The 22,718-nt window shown below is 41.1% G+C and overlaps 2 protein-coding genes across 2 annotated transcripts in view; one reads left to right on the top strand and one right to left on the bottom strand.

Moving 5' to 3' along the window:
* Positions 1 to 22,718, bottom strand: part of LOC106089657 (putative transporter svop-1) — a 197,297-nt gene that overhangs the window by 2,963 nt on the left and 171,616 nt on the right. Inside the window, exons 2-3 of the mRNA XM_013255582.2 lie at positions 8,529 to 9,050; positions 1,261 to 1,684 (exon numbers count right to left, since the gene is read on the bottom strand). Coding sequence (XP_013111036.1) covers positions 1,261 to 1,684; positions 8,529 to 9,050 — 946 coding nt within the window. The remainder of the gene's footprint in view (positions 1 to 1,260; positions 1,685 to 8,528; positions 9,051 to 22,718) is intronic.
* Positions 9,244 to 22,662, top strand: LOC106089661 (uncharacterized). Its single transcript, XM_013255586.2, has 2 exons — positions 9,244 to 9,542; positions 22,557 to 22,662. Exon 1 carries the CDS (start codon positions 9,246 to 9,248, stop codon positions 9,528 to 9,530), a length of 285 nt encoding a protein of 94 aa, XP_013111040.2. The 5' UTR covers positions 9,244 to 9,245; the 3' UTR covers positions 9,531 to 9,542; positions 22,557 to 22,662.

The raw sequence follows: 22,718 nt of genomic DNA, 5'->3' as shown, positions 1-22,718 counted from the left end.
CCTGTTGCTCCTTCTAGACTACCCTTTATCTTCTTCGATCTGATGTTGTGCACAGGCAATGACCTACCATATAGAAATGCCAGCAAAGCCATAAGCACCTCGCTTGCAGAACCATGATCAGAGTTCGGAACCTGTTTAATAGAGGGGGGACTTTAAGGAGACTTAAAAAGACTAGAAAATACTCTACAATAGAGTTAACAAAATCAAAAACAATTGCGAGATGAAACCGTTCAATCGTCTCTATGCGAAATTTCAAGCGGTGAGCTTCATGCTATCGACCGTATCGTGATTTCGACAGTGGGACGAACGTAGCGAAGGACGGACGTAGGAAAGGAGGTAGTAGAAAGGTAGACGGAGAAAGGTAGACGTAGGGAGGGACGGACGTAGGGAGGGACGGACGTAGGGAGGGACGGACGTAGGGAGGGACGGACGTAGGGAGGGACGGACGTAGGGAGGGACGGACGTAGGGAGGGACGGACGTAGGGAGGGACGGACGTAGGGAGGGACGGACGTAGGGAGGGACGGACGTAGGGAGGGACGGACGTAGGGAGGGACGGACGTAGGGAGGGACGGACGTAGGGAGGGACGGACGTAGGGAGGGACGGACGTAGGGAGGGACGGACGTAGGGAGGGACGGACGTAGGGAGGGACGGACGTAGGGAGGGACGGACGTAGGGAGGGACGGACGTAGGTAGGGACGGACGTAGGGAGGGACGGACGTAGGGAGGGACGGACGTAGGTAGGGACGGACGTAGGGAGGGACGGACGTAGGGAGGGACGGACGTAGGGAGGGACGGACGTAGGGAGGGACGGACGTAGGGAGGGACGGACGGAGTTACGGATAAAAGAACGGATGGGCATAGCAAGTTCGATTCCGAATGTCGAGACGATCAAGAATATTTGCACTTTTTTAGCTCGCTGATCAATATTTCGAAACTGAGTGACTTAAATTGTATGCGGCGTTTAAAGATGCTCATTATTGAAGAACGAAAAGGAAGAAAATAGTGGCGGACAGACGTTGTCAAATCTACTAAAGCTAAAAAAAACTTTGATCTCGGCGTCTAAAAATGTCGCCAGTTTTCCAATGACAGCAAAGATAAAAAATTTGATTCGAGGAAATGTAGGCAATGCAGAGATGTCTTAAAGAGTGAGGAGATATCTAAAACTCATTCAAAGAACTTGTCAAATGCTTTTTATATTGCAAAGTGTATACGATTCGGCCCAGCCGAACTTTATAAGCTTTTATTGCTATATACTCACCACATAAATATTCCCTGCGCTATGCCCAGGACCACAAATTGTATAATGCAAATATTGATGGTATGCAAACATCGTTCGCGATAGAACAATGGTGCCGTTTGGTTCCATACCAATTTGACAGCATCTTTAATTCCAGTGATATTGGCCAAATTTGCACCATTATTTTGGATGGTAATGTGTCGCACTGGATATTCGGATACCGGTTTCCCGGTATTCTTAACAAACATCCATCGTAAAATCTCTAAGGCACGATCATGTTGTCCTTGAATTAAAACATATTTGGGTGTCTCGGGCATTAGGAAAAGACCGAATAGAGCCAAAAGTGAGGGAACACAATTGGAGATGAGTAAAAGACGCCATGAGGAGAATTTCATACCAAAGATGACAGTTTCAATGCGAATGGGCAAGACAAAGGCGGCCAAAGCTGAAATGGTGAAGAAAAATACACAAAAAAGAAAGTTTATAAGAATAATTTTGGATTTACTAAATTTATTTTCAAAACAAGTGAAAGGGTGCTAATTTCGGCTGGGCCGAATCTTATATACCCTCCACCATGGATGGCATTTTTCAAGTTCTTTGCCTGGTATGTCATTAAAGGCAAACAAAGGAAAATGGATAAGAATTATATACTATAGCTATATCAGCCTATGAACCAAATCAGATCATATTTGCAAAGTATGTCAGAGGTTATTGTGCAAAATTTCAACCAAATCGGATAAGAATTGCGCCCTATAGGGGCTCAAGAAATATGGGAGCTATATGAGCTTGTAGACCGATTCAGACCCTATGTCAAAGGTGATAATTAAAACGACTGTGCAAAATTTCATCCATATCGGATAAGATTTAAGCTCTCTAGAGGCTCAAGAAGTATTATCTGGAGATCGGTTTATATAGAAGCTATATCAGGTTATATAGCTCCGATTCAAACCATATTTGGCACGAATGTTAAGGTCATAAGAGATACCGTTGTGGGAAATTTCAGCCAAATCAGACCAGAATTGCGCCCTCTAGAGGCTCAAGAAGTGCATTTGGGAAATCGGTCTATATGGGAGCTATATCAGGTTATGGACCGATTCAGACCATATGTCAAAGGTTATAGTAAAAGTCACTGTGCAAAATTTCAGCCATACCGGATAAAAAATACGCTCTCTTGGGGCTCAAGAAGTATTATCTGGAGATTGGTTTATATCGGAGCTATATCTGTCTCTAGACCGTTTCATACCACATTTGGATCGTTTCTCGACGGAGTAAGAAAATTCCCTACATCACCATATTGACCGATTCAGATAAAACTTGGCACTGATGTTGTAAGTCATAAGATAGGTTTTTGGGCCATATATCAGCCAAATGAGCTGAAAATTTGGGCTTCTAAGAGATGAAGGCAAGGGTGGTGTTTATACCCAAGCCCGGCAAGGCAAGTTATGCGAAACCAAAGGCCTGCTGGCCTATAAGCCTTACCACCCTTCTACTCAAAATCACGGAAAGCATTGTGGATACCATGATAAAAAGTAGGACATCTATCGAACCGCTCAAATGCAAACAGCATGCCTATGTTAAGGGAAGGTAGGTGGAGACTGCCCTGCACGAGGTTGTGCATAAAATAGAAGAATCCTTCGATGCCAAAACGTACACCCTGGCAGTATGCATTGACATCGACGGGGCTTTTAACAATGTGCGGACCGACACAATGATCCAATCCTTAGATCAGTACCGGGTGGACCCGATCCTTAGAGACTGGATAAACCATATGCTAAGGAATAGGTGGATAAATTGTGTGTCCCATGGCAAAAATATAAGGGAGAAAGTGGCACATGGCACGCCACAGCGGTGCATTTGATCCCCACTCCTATGATTGACCACCATAAAAGACCTATTACGGATGCTGACTGGGGAGGGATTTGAACCCGTCTGCTACGCAGACGATGTTATAGTACTTCTAAGGGGTAAGGATCCGAACGAGCTATGCAGAAGGGCCAAAAGGGTCTTGCATATGGCATATGACTGGGCTAGACCCAGAGGTCTGAATGTTAACCGTTCACGAGGAACTGTGGGTCATTTTAACGCACCACGTTTCCTCAATAAGACGATTTCGATATCTGACAAGGTCAAATACTTAGGTGTGATCTTGGACAGGAAACTGAATTGGAAGTGTCACATTCAGGAGCGTACTGAGAAGGCTCACAGATGTTGGGCACTATGTAGACGGGCCGTAGGCTCGAAATGGGGCCTGAATCCGAGGATAGTCCACTGCAGGAGCGTGATTAGACCAATACTTACTTACGCCTCAGTAGTTTGGTGGACTGCTATGGAGAAAAAGTGCAACGCTAGGACCATACAACAGGTTCAGAGATCATGTTGTCTTGGCATAGGCGAAGCGATAAGGACTACGCCCACTAAGGCACTGAAGACTATTCTAGATATCCGACACACCCGTAGCCACTGCGGCTATGAGACTTAAGGCGATGGGAGAATGGGAGCAGCTCATACCATCGCTTTGTAATCAAGGAGACGATAGGAATCCTGGAAGGAAGGGAAGAGTTTTCCGATCGAATACCTGAGACGACACTTGAGGTCGAGTGCGAGGTCGAGTGGCACAAATGCTAGCGGCACAGCCTTGGATTGACGGAACATTAGTATTGCCATATGGAGGATTATGATACGCGGATGGATCAAAGCTAGAGGACAGAGGACATTGAGAACCCAGGGACCGAGATCTGTTTTAGACTGCCTGACCATAATACGGTCCTGCAGGCAGAGATCCGGGCGATCACGGAATGCATGAAGTGGTGTGGTACTTATGCGAGGACGTTGAGTTGGAACATCTTTGCGGACAGTAAAAAGGCCATAAGGGCAATAACAACCAGGACGTTAAGGTTACGAACAGTCTTAGAGTATAAGAAGGAGATTAACGCCTTCTCTGAAGATGGCACATCGTTTGGGTGCCGCCGGACCATAATGGAATAAGGGAGAATAAAAGGGTAGACGATTTGGCAGTGCAGGCCAGAGAATCGCCTTCGATAAACTTGATTAACCCGAAGCCTATCGGATCGGCGCAGTCCGGCGCGGGCGATGCAGAGAAACAGTCGGTAGGACGGTGAAAATCGTATGGGGAGAAGTGAAGGCCAGATAACTGCCGTCAATAATGGCGAAGAGATCGACAGGACTACAAAAATCCTATGGCGAGTTCGGATTATGAGAAGACGAGTTTATTACTGTAAGGAAGCAAGCAGGAGGTCAGTAAAGCTAACGATATCATAACAGGACACATGGGACAACGCAAAAATCAACGCAAAATCGTCTTTTTTCCAAATTTTAGCCAAATCGGATGACAAGTAATGCTTCTAAGGGCTCAAGATTTCAAGTCCGGGGATCGATTTTTATGGGGGCAATACCTGTTTATAGACCGATTCGGATCATACTTGGCACGGATGTTGGAAGTCATTACTCAAGTCTTTGTTGCAAATTTTACCCAAATATGATAAAAATTGAGTCATCTGGAGGCTCAAGGGGTCAAATCGGCGGATTATATCTGTTTAATAGACCGATTTGGATTCGCAGATTATTATTTCCAGGAGTTACAAAAAACCTCGTTTTGCTGGATTGTTTTTTTTTTTCGCTAACTCTTATAGTTGCTTCAAAAACGTTTGAAATGAAAACAAGTAAAAGCGTTCCAAGTTCGTCCGGGCTGAATCTTTTATACCCTCCACCATGGAAGGCTTTTGTCGAAATCTTTTCCCGGTATCTCTTTTTTGGTAAACAAAGTATAAAAGAAAATAATTGCTACGGTATTGGAGCTATATCAAGTTACGGTCTGAATCGGACTGAGTTGAATGTTTGATACCATAGTAGAAGTCATTGTGTAAAATTTCAGCCAATTCGAAGAGGAATTGCACCCTTTAGGAGCTCAAGAAGTAAAATAGGGGGATCGGTTTATATGGGAACTGTATCAAGCTATAGACCGCTTTAAACCATATTTGTCACGTATGGAGAAGGTCATAGGAGAAGCTGTTGTACAAAATTTAAGCCAATTCGGATAATAATTGCGCCCTTTAGAGGCTCAAGAATTTAGGATCCTAGATCGGTTTATATGGCAGCTATATTAGGTTATGGACCGATATAAACCATACTCAACACAGTTGTTGGAAGTTATAACGAAACACGTCGTTCAAAATTTCAGCCATTTCTGATAGTAATTGCGCCCTCATGAAATCAAGTTTCAAGATCGGTTTAATGACAGCTATATCAGATTATAGACCGACTTAAACCATATTTAGCATAGTTGTTGGAATTCATAACGAAACACGTCGTGCAAAATTTCAGCCATTTGGGATAATAATTGCGCACTCTAGAGGCTCAAGAAGTCAAGATTCAAGATCGGTTTATATGGCAGCTATACAGGGTGGCTGATGAAAGCCGCTACCAAAAAAAAATGTAATAACTTTTTTTCTATTTAATAATAATAATTTAATAATTAATTTAATTAATTAATTAATTAATTTAATTAATAATAATTTAATAATTAATTTAATAATTTAATTTAACATGAATAAAAGAAAAATGTATTCCATACACCGAAAAAAAAATGTAGCAATATTCATCATTGTAGCAATATTCATCAGCCACCCGTATCAGGTTATGAACCGATTTAGACCATACAAGGCACAGTTCTTGGAAGACATAACAAAACACGTCACGCAAACCTTCAGCCAATTCGGATAATAATTGCTCCCTCTAGAGGCTCAAGAAGTTACAACTTTCAAAGATTCATGATCGGTTTATATGACAGCTATATCAGATTATAGACCGATTTAAACCATAGTTAGCATAGCTGTTGGAATTAATAAAAAAACACTTCATGCAAAATTTCAGCCAAATCGGATAGGAATTGCGCCCTCTAGAAGCTCAAGAACTCAAGTTTCAAGATCGGTTTATATGGCAGCTATGTCAGGTTATGAATCGATTTGAACTATACTTAGCATAGTTGTTGGAATTCATAAAAAAACACCTCGTGCCAAATTTCAGCCAAATCGGATAATAATTGCACCCTCTAGAGGCTCAAGAATCAAGGTTCAGGATCGGTTTATATGGCAGCTATATCAGGTTATGAATCGATTTGAACTATACTCAGCATAGTTGTTGGAATTAAAAAAAAAACACGTCGCGCCAAATTTCAGCCAAATCGGATAGGAATCGCGCCCTCTAGAGGCTCAAGAAGTCAAGACCCCTGATCGGTTTATATGACAGTTATAGCAGATTATAGACCGATTTCAACTATACTCAGCATAGTTGTTGGGAATCATAGCAAAACACCTTACTCAAAATTTCAGCCAAATCGGATGAGAATTGCGCTCTCTAGTTGCTCAAGAAGTTAAGATCCAATATCGGTTTATATGGCAGCTATATCAGATTATAGACCGATTTCAACTATACTCAGTCTATTTGTTGTGAATCATAGCAAAACACCTTACGCAAAATTTCAGCCAAATCGGACAAGAATTGCGCCCTCCAGTTGCTAAGGAAGTCAAGATCCAAAATTGGTTTATATGGCAGCTATATCAAAACATGGACCGATATTGCCCATTTACAATCCCAACCGAACTACACCACTGTGAAGTAAAGGGTGATTTTTTTGAGGTTAGGATTTTCATGCATTAGTATTTGACAGATCACGTGGGATTTCAGACATGGTGTCAAAGAGAAAGATGCTCAGTATGCTTTGACATTTCATCATGAATAGACTTACTAACGAGCAACGCTTGCAAATCATTGAATTTTATTACCAAAATCAGTGTTCGGTTCGAAATGTGTTCAAATTTTGACAAATTTTGTTCAGCGATGATGCTCATTTCTGGTTGAATGGCTACGTAAATAAGCAAAATTGCCGCATTTGGAGTGAAGAGCAACCAGAAGCCGTTCAAGAACTGCCCATGCATCCCGAAAAATGCACTGTTTGGTGTGGTTTGTACGCTGGTGGAATCATTGGACCGTATTTTTTCAAAGATGCTGTTGGACGCAACGTTACGGTGAATGAACACATTTCGAACCGAACACTGATTTTGGTAATAAAATTCAATGATTTGCAAGCGTTGCTCGTTAGTAAGTCTATTCATGATGAAATGTCAAAGCATACTGAGCATCTTTCTCTTTGACACCATGTCTGAAATCCCACGTGATCTGTCAAATACTAATGCATGAAAATCCTAACCTCAAAAAAATCACCCTTTATTTGTGCAAAATTTCAAGCGGCTAGCTTAACTCATTCGAAAGTTATCGTGCTTTCGACAGACAGATGGACGGACGGACTGACGGACGGACATGGCTTGTTGGGGTCTTTGACGAATATATCGAGGAGTTACAAACAGAATGATTAATACGGGGGTATATTAATCTATGGTGGAGGGTATAAAAATTTTAAATTTAGTCCAATTATAAAATTTTCCTTACTTAAAAATTTCAAACATATTGGGTTGCCCATAAAGTAATTGCGGATTTTTTAAAAGAAAGAAAATGCATTTTTAATAAAACTTAGAATGAACTTTAATCAAATATACCTTTTTTACACTTTTTTCTAAAGCAAGCTAAAAGTAACAGCTGATAACTGACAGAAGAAAGAATGCAATTACAGAGTCACAAGCTGTAAAAAAATTTGTCAACGCCGACTATATGAAAAATCCGCAATTACTTTTTGGGCAACCCAATATTATGTTTGCTGTCAAATAAATATGTTTGTGTGAAAACAAAAAATGGTTGAAGATTTAATTTTGGATAAAACATTTTGTGGTACATTATTATTTTATACTTATGCTCCCAAGCATTGGATTAAAATAGTTTTCAAAAACTTTTCACTATTATTTGACATTGTTAAAATTCTAAAGAAAAAATTATTTTTTTTGTTTCAAATGTGTACAGTGATTTTGTTAAAAATTTAGTTTGATAGTTCTATTTTTCTGCCTTAAATATATCAAATTTGTGTTGTTGCTGCTTAAACTTAATATGTTTAATTCGAAAACATTTGGTTTGGCGCAATAGTAACATACTTGCTCCAAACATATTATGTTTGGATCAACATATTACTTTTGAATATTCAACAAAAATGTTTAAAAATCAACCATGTTCTTTTATCCCCTTAAACATAATATGTTTGCTGCAAACATATGATTTTTTGCGAAAACATATTTGCAATTTGTTTTCCCAAAAAAACATCTTTGTTTGCTTCAAAAATAGTTCGTTTGTAAACTTTTACGTATACTTTTTGCCTCCTTACTTACTTGGCAAATACATGATGGATAAGGGTAAAAATCCCGACAACAAGGTCACATGCTTCGTTCTACTCTTATTGCCATGAAACTCTCCAGTCAAACTGAAAACACAGGCTTGACCTCCCGATATTAGGAAGCCCGTTAGAAAACGGAAAAATATCATCATCCAAATGTTGACTGAAAATGCTGATATTAGACTTGATATGGCGGCGAATGCAAGGGCGGCTCGCAAGGTCTTGATGCGACCCCAGGTGTCGGCAAAAAATCCCATGGCATGTGAGCTCAAAACAATGCCCAAAAAACCGGATGAGGCCAGCATGCCCTGTTCGGCCACAGTGGATACCAGATCGCATTTCATGGAAGGCAATATAATGCTGACGCAGGTGACTTCAACCATCACAGTCATAAAGCATAGGCCACCCACCAGCAGCATGTAGTAGTGGAATTTGCCCACAGGCACCAAACTAACGGCCTCCTCAAAGGTATGCGTTGGGGTGGAGGCCACTACATCACTCTCCGTTTGCTTGTCAGCTGCAATGGCAAAGAATAAAGGGAAACGATGTCAATTTTATGGAAATTGAATTGATTAAGAATTCTGTAACCCCATAAAAATGTCAATCTCAATTAAAGAGTGAAAAATTCACACGCCCCAAAGAATGACCATAAAATTTTACAAAATATCAGTTTAAATATTCATTTGGTACTTGGTGGAAGTGGTCAAGCATAATGTTGTCTCCTCAGGCAGCCACAGCCACGTCTTCTGCCGAAGCTGAAAACGGTGATCCTGTTAAAAGCTCTACTTCGGAAAATGAGCATGAGGATTTTTTCGACTCAACATTGTTTCGCTGGATTTCGGTATTTTTATATTTGGGTGGCATAAGCAGTCTGGGCTTTGTTCTCAGCCTCTACTATCTGTTGTTCTTCGATTCTAGCATTCCGGAAATTCATCTGCGTTTTCCAATATCCATCAATGGCGTGCCATTACAAAAACTGCAAGAAATTACCGACTGAAGGAGTGAAATGGTAAGTCGTTGTGGATTTTTTTGCAAACAGTATTTAGGGATTATGTCGATTGAGGTTAAATTAAAATTAACTGGACCCACATTATACAAATAAGGATAAACTAGCCGGGTTGAGCCGATCTTTTGATGCCCTACCCCACACTGGATATGCAGACTAATTCGTTGCAAATTAAAATTTGCTTAAAGTTTAGACCAAAATACATTTATTTGTGGGAGCCATGGATAAATGCGGTTGCAAAGGCTCTATACAGTAGTAAAAATAGGGACACACACATATTGGGTTGCCCAAAAAGTAATTGCGGATTTTTCATATAGTCGGCGTTGAAAAATTTTTTCACAGCTTGTGACTCTGTAATTGCATTCTTTCTCCTGTCAGTTATCAGCTGTTACTTTTAGCTTGCTTTGGAAAAAAGTGTAAAAAAAAGTATATTTGATTAAAGTTCATTCTAAGTTTTATTAAAAATGCATTTACTTTCTCTTAAAAAATCCGCAATTACTTTTTGGGCAACCCAATACATATATATGGTAGCTAGATTTTAATCAGCACAAATTGGTATACCCTACACCACCACTGTGGTACAGGCTCAATAGTCCGACTCAGACTTCGACTCTGGTCGACTCCGTTGCCCTGATTATAAATTAGTGCATTTATCTGTCTGTCCGTCTGTCCGTCTGCCCATGTTAAATTATGTACAAACTAGGCCTAGGCCACCTATCGACAGACGAAGATCATACTATAAAATACACTGATGCTACCCGAGTTAGGCCATGAGTGGTTGTGAAAGCGGACGAGGGAGTTCTTGGAGTGTTTGAGAGAAAGATTCTTCATAAATAGAGATGTCCGATGGGTAAATACCCAACATTTATTTGCCCGGTGAGTTGGGTAAATACCCGGGTATTTACAATTTGGCAGATATCTTGGGTATAAAAAACATTTTCCAAACAATTTTTGATGATTTGGTATTCTTTGTATACAAACCTGACCTTCTGATCTCATAACAAGTAAAAGCGTGCTAAGTTCGGCCGGGCCGAATCATATATACCCTTCACCATGGAGCGCATTTGTCAGTTCTTTTCCCGGCATTACTTCTTAGGCAAAAAATGATATAAGAAAAGATTTGTTCAGCTATTAGAGCGATATCAAGATATGATCCGGTTTAGACCACAAATAAATTATATGTTGGAGACCTGTGTAAAATGTCAGCCAATTCGAATAAGAATTGCGCCCTTTGGGGGCTCAAAAAGTAAAATAGAGACATCGATTCATATGGGAGCTGTGTCGGGCTATAGACCAATTCAGACCATAATAAACACGTATGTTTATGGTCATTAGAGGATCCGTCGTACAAAATTTCAGGCAAATCGGTTACGAATTGCGCTCTCTAGAGGCCCAAGAAGTCAAGACCCAAGATCGGTTTATATGGCAGCTACATCAGGTTATGGACCGATTTGAACCATACTTGGCACAGTTGTTGGATATCATAACAAAACACGTGGTGCAAAATTTCATTCCCATCGGATAAGAATTGCGCACTCTAGAGGCTCAAGAAGTCAAGACCCAAAATCGTTTTATATGGCAGCTATATCAGGTTATGGACCGATGTGAACAATACTTGGCACAGTTGTTGGATATCATAACAAAACACTTCGTGCAAAATTTCATCCCAATCGGGTAAGAATTGCGCACTCTAGAGGCTCAAGAAGTCAAGACCCAAGATCGGTTTATATGGCAGCTATATCAAAACATGGACCGATATGGCCCATTTGCAATACCAACCGACCTACACTAATAAGAAGTATTTGTGCAAAATCAAGTGGCTAGCTTTACTCCTTCGCAAGTTGGCGTGCTTTCGACAGACAGACGGACGGACAGACGGACGTACATGGCTAGATCGACATAAAATGTCGCGACGATCAAAAATATATATACTTTATGGGGTCTCAGACGAATATTTCGAGTAGTTACAAACAGAATGACGAAATTAGTATACCCCCCACCCTATGGTGGAGGGTATAAAAAAAGATTTTAGTTATCTATAGCCGCTATATAGACCGATCTCCAGACTTAAAGTCTTGAGGCAAAAAATTGGTAATTTTTCATCCAATTTCAATGAAATTTGGCACAGTGAGTTCTGGTAGACCCCTATCCATTTCCGTGTGAAGTGTGGTTCAGATCGACCTATATTTGGCTTTGGCTGACCTATAGACCGACCACCCGATCTCCCGATATAAGGTATTGAGGCCATCAAAGATCCATTTATTACTCGAATTCGATGAAATTTGGCACAACGAGTTCTGGTACTGCTCTTAACCTTTTTGTTGAATATCGTCCAGATTGGACCATATTTGGCTGTAGCTGCCATTCATCCGATTTGGATGAATTACCGTGTCGACTTTACAATTGCAACTCTTGAGCTTTGACGCCGAACGCGTCAAAGGCGAATATGCTAACCTCTGCGCCACGGTGACCTCCAATACCTGCATCTCTCAAATACTAAAATATCCGAATTTATCCATTTAGCGGGTTTTTGGAAATGGGGAGGCCCCTAGGCAACCTATTTATGACTTGCCGTAAGCGAGCAGTTCATCCATTTTTCCTCGGTCAATGCCAAGCCAAAGATTTCTGACAATCTGGCAACCATGTATAGGTTTTCACCATACCATCGCCTCAGCACTGGCCATGCCTTAGACTAGAACGAGCCCTTCGCGGCATACTCATCCACCTTCTCATTTACCGGAATGTCATTGTGTCATTGGAGGCCACCGTAGCTCAGAGGCAAACATGTCCGCTTTTGAAGCTGAACTCCTGGGTTCGAATTCTGGCGAGAACATGAGAAAAAAAAGGGCAAAAAGGGGCTCCATGAAGACTGCAAACTGCGCTCCCAAGCAATGTCCAGTGGTGGTTAGTCCCTCCTAATGCTGGCAACAAGGGGCTCCATGAAGACTGCAAACTGCGCTGCCAAGCAATGTCCGGATAGTCAAAAGGAAGGGCTAGACTGATAAATAACCCGTCGCATTGCTTATAGCCCTTCGTCACGCCGCATAACCAGCCATAGCAGATCAGAATAGGGCCCATAGTTCGAGGGATGTCAGATTCTGGGGTATGGTCCTCGACCTAATTCCCAACTCCTCCTCCGCTTCGGATGCTTGCAGTTTACCCACGTAGAATATGGACTGTAGTCGTATCGGTCGCCAACACCATGCCGAGCATCCTTGCTGGTAAAGTTCCACATGTAGGCCTCGACAGACCCAGCATAACTACTAAACCCACTTGGTGTGAGAACATAAACGCTTCAGTGAATCGGACGCAGGTCTTTTTGTAGTATGCATAGTCTTCCCGATTATCAGTACCCCATATGTCAGCACTGGTCTCACAATGCCCGGTGCATCCAGTGTATCTCATCATTGCATTCCTTCTCTCTTCCTACCGAATATCGTTCTGGTTTAGAATTGGATATAGCTCCCACATTGTAGAGTAGGTCTAGGGTATTATACAGTCGGCACCGCCCGACTTTTGCCCTTCATTACTGGTTTTTAATAGGAAAACTTTTGTACTGAGGATAAGGCGAAGCTATTTGGTTTTCTTTGACAATTGCAGAGTTATCCTCCATATAAAGCGACTTCACTTTGGCGCTCTTTTTGGACGTAGAAGTTGGAATCTTTACATGCCTCTTTGGTGTGCATGAGAATCCCGTTTCGCCAACTAAACTCGGTTGGCTTTGAGAAGAATTATCAATGCATCTCAAGCGCAGAACCCCTCTTATGTGGCTTTGGAAATCCACTCAATAGAAATCTCGGGTCCTTCGATGAGAACTGGCTGAAAGTGATTGCCTACGCGGATGATGTTATCATTACGGCAGATGATTTGGCTTTCTCTTTTTACCAATACGGACATCATTTTAAAGGGAATGCAGGAAGCTGTCTGAATGAGCTTTGTAGAAATCTAAGAAAGAATGTGCCGCTACACCAGGAAATGTAAGTTGGACATTTTCAGGAAACCTGTCCTAGTTGAGGTGTTGCCGCTCTCTCTATTCTTGACCAGAAACTGAACTAAATAATGAATGTCGGCAAAAGGATCAAAAGGGAACTAAATGCGCTCTTCTTCTTTCGCAACTCTATAGGGAGGAGTTGGGAATTAGGTCGGGGACTGTACCCTAGAATCTGGCATCCCTCGAACTATGGGCCCTATTCTGATCTGCTGCTGATTGGCTGGTTATGCGGCGTGACGAAGGGCTATAAGCAATGCGAAGTCCGGACATTGTTTGGGAGCGCAGTTTGGAGTCTACATGAAGTCCCTTTTAAATAGTTAGTAATATAGACTACTGGACGGGTGTAGCGTTCTTCAGGAGGAGGTCTTCGCAGTTTTAAAGGCTCTGGAGCGGAGTTGGGAATTAGGTCGGGAACTGTACCCTAGAATCTGGCATCCCTCGAACTATGGGCCCTATTCTGATCTGCTATGGCTGGTTATGCGGCGTGACGAAGGGCTATAAGCAATGCGAAGGGTTATTTATCAGTCTAGCCCTTCCTTTTGACCGTCCGGACATTGTTGGGGGGCGCAGTTTGCAGTCTTCATGGAGTCCCTTTTAAGTAGTTAATAATATAGGCTTCTGGACAGATGCAGCGTTCTTCAGGAGGAGGTCTTCGCAGTTTTAAAGGCTCTGGAGCGGCTGCCCGCTCGGACTGGCTTTATATGCATGGACAGTCAGACTGGTCATTGCTACGTCAGTTCTTTACTGTTGAGTTGTTTCCCATAGCTTTTGTGGTCGTGTCCTGATAGTCTCATGTTGGACCGGATATGTGTGGCGTAACCCGTGAGGGCTGTCGTGTCCTGTTTGTGTATATCGTCCTGATGTATGTTGTGTTTCGCATGCGGGCTTTAGGTCGGCTAAGGGTGATTCCTTTCTTTCAGGTGACCAACCTGGAACTGCTTGAGGTTCAACTGGTAGTAACTCTTTTAAGGCTATGAAGTCTGACCGAAGACTTTAATCTGGTACCACGGGTGTCAGGAGCTCCTAGAACTTCGGCTCCAGCCTGACAATGGTGAGGCCCCAGTTGGGAGCAACATGGTGGCATGTGGTTTGTACCCAAATCGCGGGTAGAGCATAAGCTCGGCGTGGAGTTGCGTTTACAACCGGGTGCCGTCGTGACCCATAGATCGGAAGGAGTTTTAGGTAGTGCTCCGCTTCTAACCAAGAAGGTGAACACGTCCAAATATGTGGGATCAAATTAGTACTCAGGTGTTGGTTACCACATGTGGGGGCGTTGGCAGACGCATTGTATTCACCCTTGGGCCTCGCAGATTTTAAACAAGAACACGGATAAAGGTGGACCTCTGCAGGGAGACGTTAGCGCCATTAATTCGTCACTAAGTCATTCATTGTAATCCACTTCTGTAGTGTTCTCCGTGACGGTTTTCATAATCTCGCTGATTGTCAGCTGGAACTTGTTACGGATCATTAATACGAACTCATCCGCATGTTTAATGAATTTCATGCTTATTCTTGTGGAAGTCAAATTGGCCTTCTTTGTTCACAAGATTTCAGAGAATCGAAGAAAACACTCCTTTTTAAGACGTTTTTCTTATCACCTGCCCTGCATTGATAACCGCGCAGGTATCTAAGGTGAACGCCTTATTGTCTAGGATGGCAACTATATTTATGTTGTTAAAATCCAACTTCACATTCAGGAAGGCCTCGATGGCGAATTCATGTATTCCAATAACTGTAGTAACACAGTGGGCCACTACAAATTATTGCAATACACTAACCATCTCCTGCCTCATTCCCCCATTTTCCAAATGGTTTTCGATGTCTATAAACCAATTAAATTTGATTTCATATATGCAGCATGAATTGTAATATTAAACCAATTTGAAGTCGAACTCAATTTAAATCCTTTAGTTCCCATGTAAACACAAATTAAAAGGCTAAATTTTAAATATAATTCACTGGTTCTAGCTGATTTAATTTGCTTTCTATTTGGCTTTCATTGTTTGGAAAATTTCAATAGCAAAAAATTTTTTTTCCCAATACAACGTAGAGCAAAACTACCATAGCCGCATTATGGTATTATGCCTCTTGCCCATTATGGTCACGTTTATTCATTGTCTATTTGTTTTGTTGTTGTTCTTTTTTTTCGACAATAAAGCCGTCTATGTCAATAATTTTCAAACATATGACGGTTATGCCAAGCCAATGGCAGTTCAAAGGAACGTTACATAAAATGCAAATGAGACTAAAACGTGGGTGGGGGGAATTGCTGCACAATGCACATTGTGTCATGGCCAAAAAGGTGGTAGACAACGAATGGAAAGATCTTTAAATTTTGTTTTCTCTAAAGACGAAATCTCAATGAAATTTTCTCAGAAGACAAAATGTTCATGAAATTTTCTCAGAAGACAAAATTTTCATGAAATTTTCTCTAAAGACAAAATTTCCATGAAATTTTCTCTAAAGACAAAATTTCCATGAAATTTTCTCTAAAGAAAAAATTTTCATGAAATTTTCCCTAAAGACAAAATTTTCATGAAATTTTCTCTAAAGACAAAATTTCCATGAAATTTTCGCTAAAGACAAAATTTCCATGAAATGTTCGCTAAAGACAAAATTTCCATGAAATTTTCTCTAAAGACAAAATTTCCATGAAATTTTCTCTAAAGACAAAATTTCCATGAAATTTCCTCTAAAGATAAAATTTCCATGAAATTTTCTCTAAAGATAAAATTTCCATGAAATTTTCTCTAAAGATAAAATTTCCATGAAATTTTCTCTAAAGATAAAATTTCCATAAAGTTTCCATGAAATTTTCTCTAGAGACAAAATTTCCATGAAATTTTCCCTAAAGACAAAATTTTCATGAAATTTTTCCCAAAGACAAAATTTTCAAGAAATTTTCCCTAAAGACAAAATTTTCATGAAATTTTCTCTAGAGACAAAATTTCTATGAAATTTTCTCTAAAGACAAAATTTCCATGAAATTTTCTCTAAAGACAAAATTTCCATGAAATTTTCTCTAAAGACAAAATTTCCATGAAATTTTCTCTAAAGACAAAATTTCCATGAAATTTTCTCTAAAGACAAAATTTCCATGAAATTTTCTCTTAAGACAAAATTTCCATGAAATTTTCTCTAAAGACAAAATTTCCATGAAATTTTCTCTAAAGACAAAATTTCCATGAAATTTTCTCTAAAGACAAAATTTCCATGAAATTTTCTCTAAAGACAAAATTTCCATGCAATTTTCTCTAAAGACAAAATTTCCATGCAATTTTCTCTAAAGACAAAATTTCCACGAAATTTTTCTCTATAGACAAAATTTCCATAAAATTTTCTCTAAGACAAAAGTTTCCATGAACTTTTCCCTAAAGACAAAATTTCCATGAAATTTTCTCTAGAGACAAAATTTTCACTAAATTTTCTAAATTTAAATCACTACCAGTGGGATGGAGGGACAGGAGGGCCATTTTCATTCCGAAAGCAATAAACCCCCAGCTGTCATCCTCCATGCTGAGGACTCTTGAGAGGTTGATAGAAACATATCTTAGGGCAAAGATCCCTGGAGATCGCCTGTCGCTGCAGCAGCATGCATTTAGTAATAACTTACTTACTAAATGATGCATTACGGCAGGCTTGGGATCTGTGGATCTAAAAAGATGCGTCAGCAGAGGAACACCTCAAGAAGGTGAACCGTGTCCTCTACTTTGGAATATAGCCATTAACAATATATTATTGTCTCTAGCAGAAAATGCTGTAAAAGTGGTAGCGTATGCTGATGATGTGGCAATTGCGGTTAGGAGAAGTTTTCCAGTTTTCAGGAAGCTCTACGTGCTACAGCAAAGTGGGCTACCGAAAGTGGTCTAGGTATAAATCCGTGCAAAACAGAAGTATTTTTTTTTTCAGAGATACATGTTGCCTATGTTGGAACCTGTCACCTTGGGAGGAGAGAATGTTCCATTTACAGAAAGCGCAAAATACCTGGGTGTTTTGCTGGACAGGAAATTGAACTTCAAATCCAACATTTTAGAAAGGCCACTCTTGCGCTTTACACCTGATAGAGAGCCATTGGCAAAAGTTGGGGGTTTAGACCACGTGTCATGCATTGTGTATATACTGCAGTTGTCAGACCTATAATGCTATTGTATATGGTGTTGTGGTTTGGTGGACGGCGCTTCAAATGTCCACCTACTGCTCAATACCCAACCGGGTCCAAAGGATGGCTTGTTTGTGCATCACAGCCGCCCTAAGGACGACACCATCTGATGCACTGAATTTAATGCTACATCTTATGCCTCTGGACATTGTGGCTACCCAAATTGCAGCGACCACTGCAGTGAGGTTAAGGGAGCTTTCTCTTTGGTCATGTGGTGGCTACGAACACTGTGTTATCCATGATACATTATCCGGTGTTCCAAGCAGTGTGGATTACATCCTACCTGAGCCACTTTTTGATAAAAATTAATGTACCTCTATTCCGATAGAACCGATTGGAACTAAGATATCCCTGGTAATAGAAGTTACATAGATTCTATGTGGATGGTTCCAAACTAGACGACCAGGTGGGCTTTAGGCATAACTCTAAAGATCTAGAACTGGTCATATCGAAAAGGTTGCCTGATCACTGAAGTGTGTATCAAGCAGAGATCCTTGCAATTAAGGAAGTGGTGGAATGGCTAACATATAATTTCATTACAACGATTGACATAAATATGTTTTCAGACAGCCTTCCAAAGAAGGAAATATGGTAACTGACACAGAGAACATGCTGAAGACATGGAAAGAACATTTTACCCAGCTGCTAGTGTCCGACATTGGCGGCGAAGAGGATACCGCAGAACCAATCCCTAATGATGGTATAAAATGTTTACCTCCTAGTCAGAATGAGGTCCAAGTAGCAATGACCCGATTGAAAAACAGCAGGGCAGCAGTAGCCGATGGGTTAACCGCTGAACTATTAAAGACCGGAGGCGACATGCTGATAAGGCGTATGCGTCTGCATCTGCTTGTGTGCGCAATGTGGCGAGAAGATCGCATACCCGATGATTGGAACCTCAGCATACCATGTCCCGTACACAAGAAAGGCGACAAGACGGAATGTGCCAACTACAGAGGAAAAGAGTCTCCTTCCCATCGCATACAAGATACTCCTGGGCGTACTGGGAGAATGACTAAAACCTAAAGTCAATGAGTAAAATGGGCCCTATCAATGCAGCTTTAGACCTGGCAATTTCACCATAGACCAGATATTCACACTTCACCAAATCCAGGAAAAGAAGTCTTTTGATGGTAAACACCGTGGTACAAGCAAACAGGGAGGACCAAAACACCGATGGAAAGGTCAAGTGGTGGGAGACACCTCGAAACTTGGTGTCAGAGATTTTAGAATGAGCGCAGAAGATCGAGGCGCTTGGAACGCTATTCTACGTTTTCTGTCATAGTAAATTAAATTAAGTAAATAAGACATCTGGTCCATTGGTATGGTGGCAGGCTATGGAGAAAAGGTCTTGGGACTGATAGTTTTTAAGGGCCAGGAGAGGAGAATTAAGGCCCACACCGCAGGCAGGTTTTGAAGCATAGCAACCTATTGAGGTCTAGCGATGCCAAGGTTTCGCTTGGGCTGCGGCAAATTGGCCTGCTGAAAGAGAGTGCCGCCAACGGTTCTATTCCAGATACTATGGTTATCTTAGGCAGGTTGAGGAGGTTCTCCGATTGCCTGGACCAGAAGCCGACAAGAGATAAAGATCTTCGGGTTTCGCTTTCACTGTAGGTAAATTGGGGGGCGAATGATGTTTTTGAAGAGAATGAGATGTCCGTCTTTAGAGATCGCACCAAGATGAAGTCAGGTATTATATGAGGGTATACTCTGGAAGTCACCGTAGCGCAGAGGTTGGCATGTCCGCCTATGACGCCGGACGCCCGGGTTTCAAATCTTCTGATTACGCTTCCTCGGGAGGGAGATTGGAAAGCGAATGATGTGTTGGAAGAGAATGAGATCTCCGTCTTTACATATTGCACCAAGATGGAGTCAGGGATTTTATGGGACTATACGCCACTATAGCGCAGAGGTTAGCATGTCCGCCTATGACGCTGAACGCCTGAGTTCAAATCCCGGGAAAAAAATTTCGGCTGGGGCTTTCTCCTTACTAATGCTGACTACATTTGTAAGATATCCTGCCATGTTTTAACTTCTGTGGCAAGTGGTGTTGCTATGCGGCACGCCGTTCCGACTCGGCTATTAAAAAAAAGGCCCCTTATCATTTAGCTTAAACTTAAATGATATGTGAGAAATTTGCCCCTGTTCATTAATGGAATGTTCATGGGCAAATTTGCAATACTCCGATACACTCGACATCGGTTGGTTGGTGTGTTTTGGAGAGAGTACGGTTCAGGCGGAGCTCTGTGCCATAGCGAGAGCTGTAAGAGAAATTCTGAGAAGGGATTTTCCGTCTTCGAAATTCAAGATAAATGTGGGCGACATTGTGGCCCTCCATGCCTTAGGCTCGGGGATAGTGAGGGTACAATGTGGAGAGTTGGGACTAGACTGCGAGCGCGCTAACTTAGGCTTCCCGAGAAGATGGTATTCCGGCAAAACAGAAGGCAGAGGAATATGCCAGAAAGGGCTCTTTCTTCGCGAGCTAACCAGCCGGTAGACTTACATTCATGTCACTAGTCGAATTACTGAACACATAAAGTATTGGGTTACCAAAAAAGTAATTGCGGATTTTTTAAAAGAATGTAACTGCATTTTTAATAAAACTTAGAACGAACTTTAATCAAATATACTTTTTTTACACTTTTTTTCTAAAGCAAGCTAAAAGAAACAGCTGATAACTGACAGAAGAAAGAATGCAATTACAGAGTCACAAGCTGTGAAAAAATTTATCAACGCCGACTATATGAAAAATCCGCAATTACTTTTTGGGCAACCACAGTTTTCCGAACTGCTAGGACACTTTGACTTTCGTTGGCCGGCAAAGCATGAACTGCTCGTTATGAAAGGGTACTGTTCGATAGGTCATATGTCTGCTTACTTAAGAATCCCTCATAACGACAACTGCGGGAGCTGCCTTAAAGAGGAGGGAAAGGAGATAAGCGAGCACTTGCTCTGCTTATGTCCGGGCCTATGGAAGGCTGTTTTTCTCCCATCTTTGGAAAGACTTCTCTTGTGCGTGATTAAGAGACGATGATTTCGGCGGGTGACGCCTTCCAATCCTACACACGCTGTTATCTATACTTGGACGAGCAGGACCACTGGTTGGCAATCCCCTAGTAAACACTTTGGAAGGAGCGTGGACATGGGCCCTTGCACCCCCTCCACTCTTCTTATGTTTCATATATAGCACACTTTTAGCTTACCCTTTCTCCCACACTTATTTTCCAAACACTATGTGCAAAATTTCAACCAAATCGGATGAAAACTGAGGCTTCCAGGGGTTCAAGAAGTCAAATCGGGAGATCGGGTTGTATGGGAGCTATATCAGGTTATACACAGATTTACCTTACTTGGCATAGTTGCACATAGTGTTATGTTATGACTCTCCATAGCTGTGCCATGTAAGGTCCAAATCGGTTTATAACCAGACATTGCCCCATAGTTTAGCAGAATCCATGGTGGTGAGTTCCCAAGATTCGGCCCGTCCGTCCGTTTGCCTGTCGAAAGCACGCTAACATCCGAAGCAGTAAAGCTAGCCGCTTGAAATTTTGCACAAATACTTCCTATTAGTGTAGGTCGGTTGGTATTGTAAATGGGCCATATCGGTCCACGTTTTGATATAGCTGTCATATAAACCTATCTTGGGTCTTGACTTCTTGAGCCTCTAGAGTGCGCAATTCTTATCCGAAATTTTGCACGACGTGTTTTGTTATGATATCCAACAACTGTGTCAAGTATGGTTGAAATCGGTTCATAACCTGATATGGCTGCCATATAAACCGATATTGGGTCTTGACTTCTTGAGCCTCTAGAGTGCGCAATTCTTATCCGATTGAAATGAAATTTTGCACGACGTGTTTTGTTATGATATCCAACAACTGTGCCAAGTATGGTTCAAATCGGTTCATAACCTGATATAGCTGCCATATAAACCGATCTGGGATCTTGACTTCTTCAGCCTCTAGAGTGCGCAATTCTTATGCGATTGGAATGAAATTTCGCACGACGTGTTTTGTTATGATATCCAACAACTGTGCCAAGTATGGTTCAAATCGGTTCATAACCTGATATAGCTGCCATATAAACCGATCTTGGGTCTTGACTTCTTGAGCCTCTAGAGATCGCAATTATTATCCGATTTGCCTGAAATTTTGTACGACGGATCCTCTCATGACCATCAACATACGTATTTAATGTGGTCTGAATCGGTCTATAGCCCGATCTCTCTATTTTACTTCTTGAACCCCCAAAGTACGCAATTCTTATTCGAATTGGCTGAATTTTACACAGGTCTCCAACATATAATTTAATTGTGGTCCAAACCGCACCATATCTTGATATCGCTCTAATAGCGGAGCAAATCTTTTCTTATAACATTTTTTGCCTAAGAAGAGATTCCAGGAAAAGAACACGACAAATGCGATCTATGGTGGAGGGTATATAAGATTCGGCCCGGCCGAACCGGCTTTTACTTGTTTTTTTATGATAATCTCGCCAGGATTTGAATCCAGTTCTTCAGCGTCTTAGGAGGACATGCTAGTCTCTGCGCCTTGGTGGTTTCCTACATCAATACAAATGCTCTTAAAAATGAATATATGAAATTTTATCAAAATTGGACAAGGGATTCGAGGATTAGGCTTTAATGGGTTAAGAAAAAATTTTGAAAATTTTGTCTTAGAGAAAATTTTAAGGAAAATGTATCTTTAGAGCAAATTTTGAAGATATTAACGGAAAATTTTATGGAAACTCTTTCTTTGAAGAAAATTAAGGTTAGGTTAGGTCTTTGAGAAATATTTTACGAATTTTTTCTTTAGTAAAATTTTTACTAAAATTTGGTAAATTTTTATCAAAAATTTATTGTCTTCAGATGGTTTGGTCTAATGAAGTGTGAACCAATAGCTTCCCTTATTACTTAGCCCTCCATTACTTTTCTCTCCATATCCGGTGACCATTAACTTTCGTTGAGCACTTAAAACAAGAGGCCATGTGTTAACCACAATGCCCAATTAACGACAGGTAGCGAAGCCAT

Source organism: Stomoxys calcitrans, chromosome 4 (assembly GCF_963082655.1).
Source record: "Stomoxys calcitrans chromosome 4, idStoCalc2.1, whole genome shotgun sequence".
In the NCBI taxonomy this organism is placed as follows: Eukaryota; Metazoa; Arthropoda; class Insecta; order Diptera; family Muscidae; genus Stomoxys; species Stomoxys calcitrans.
The sequence above is the reverse complement of the archived record's forward strand: the minus strand, read 5'-3'. Positions and strand labels throughout refer to the sequence as shown.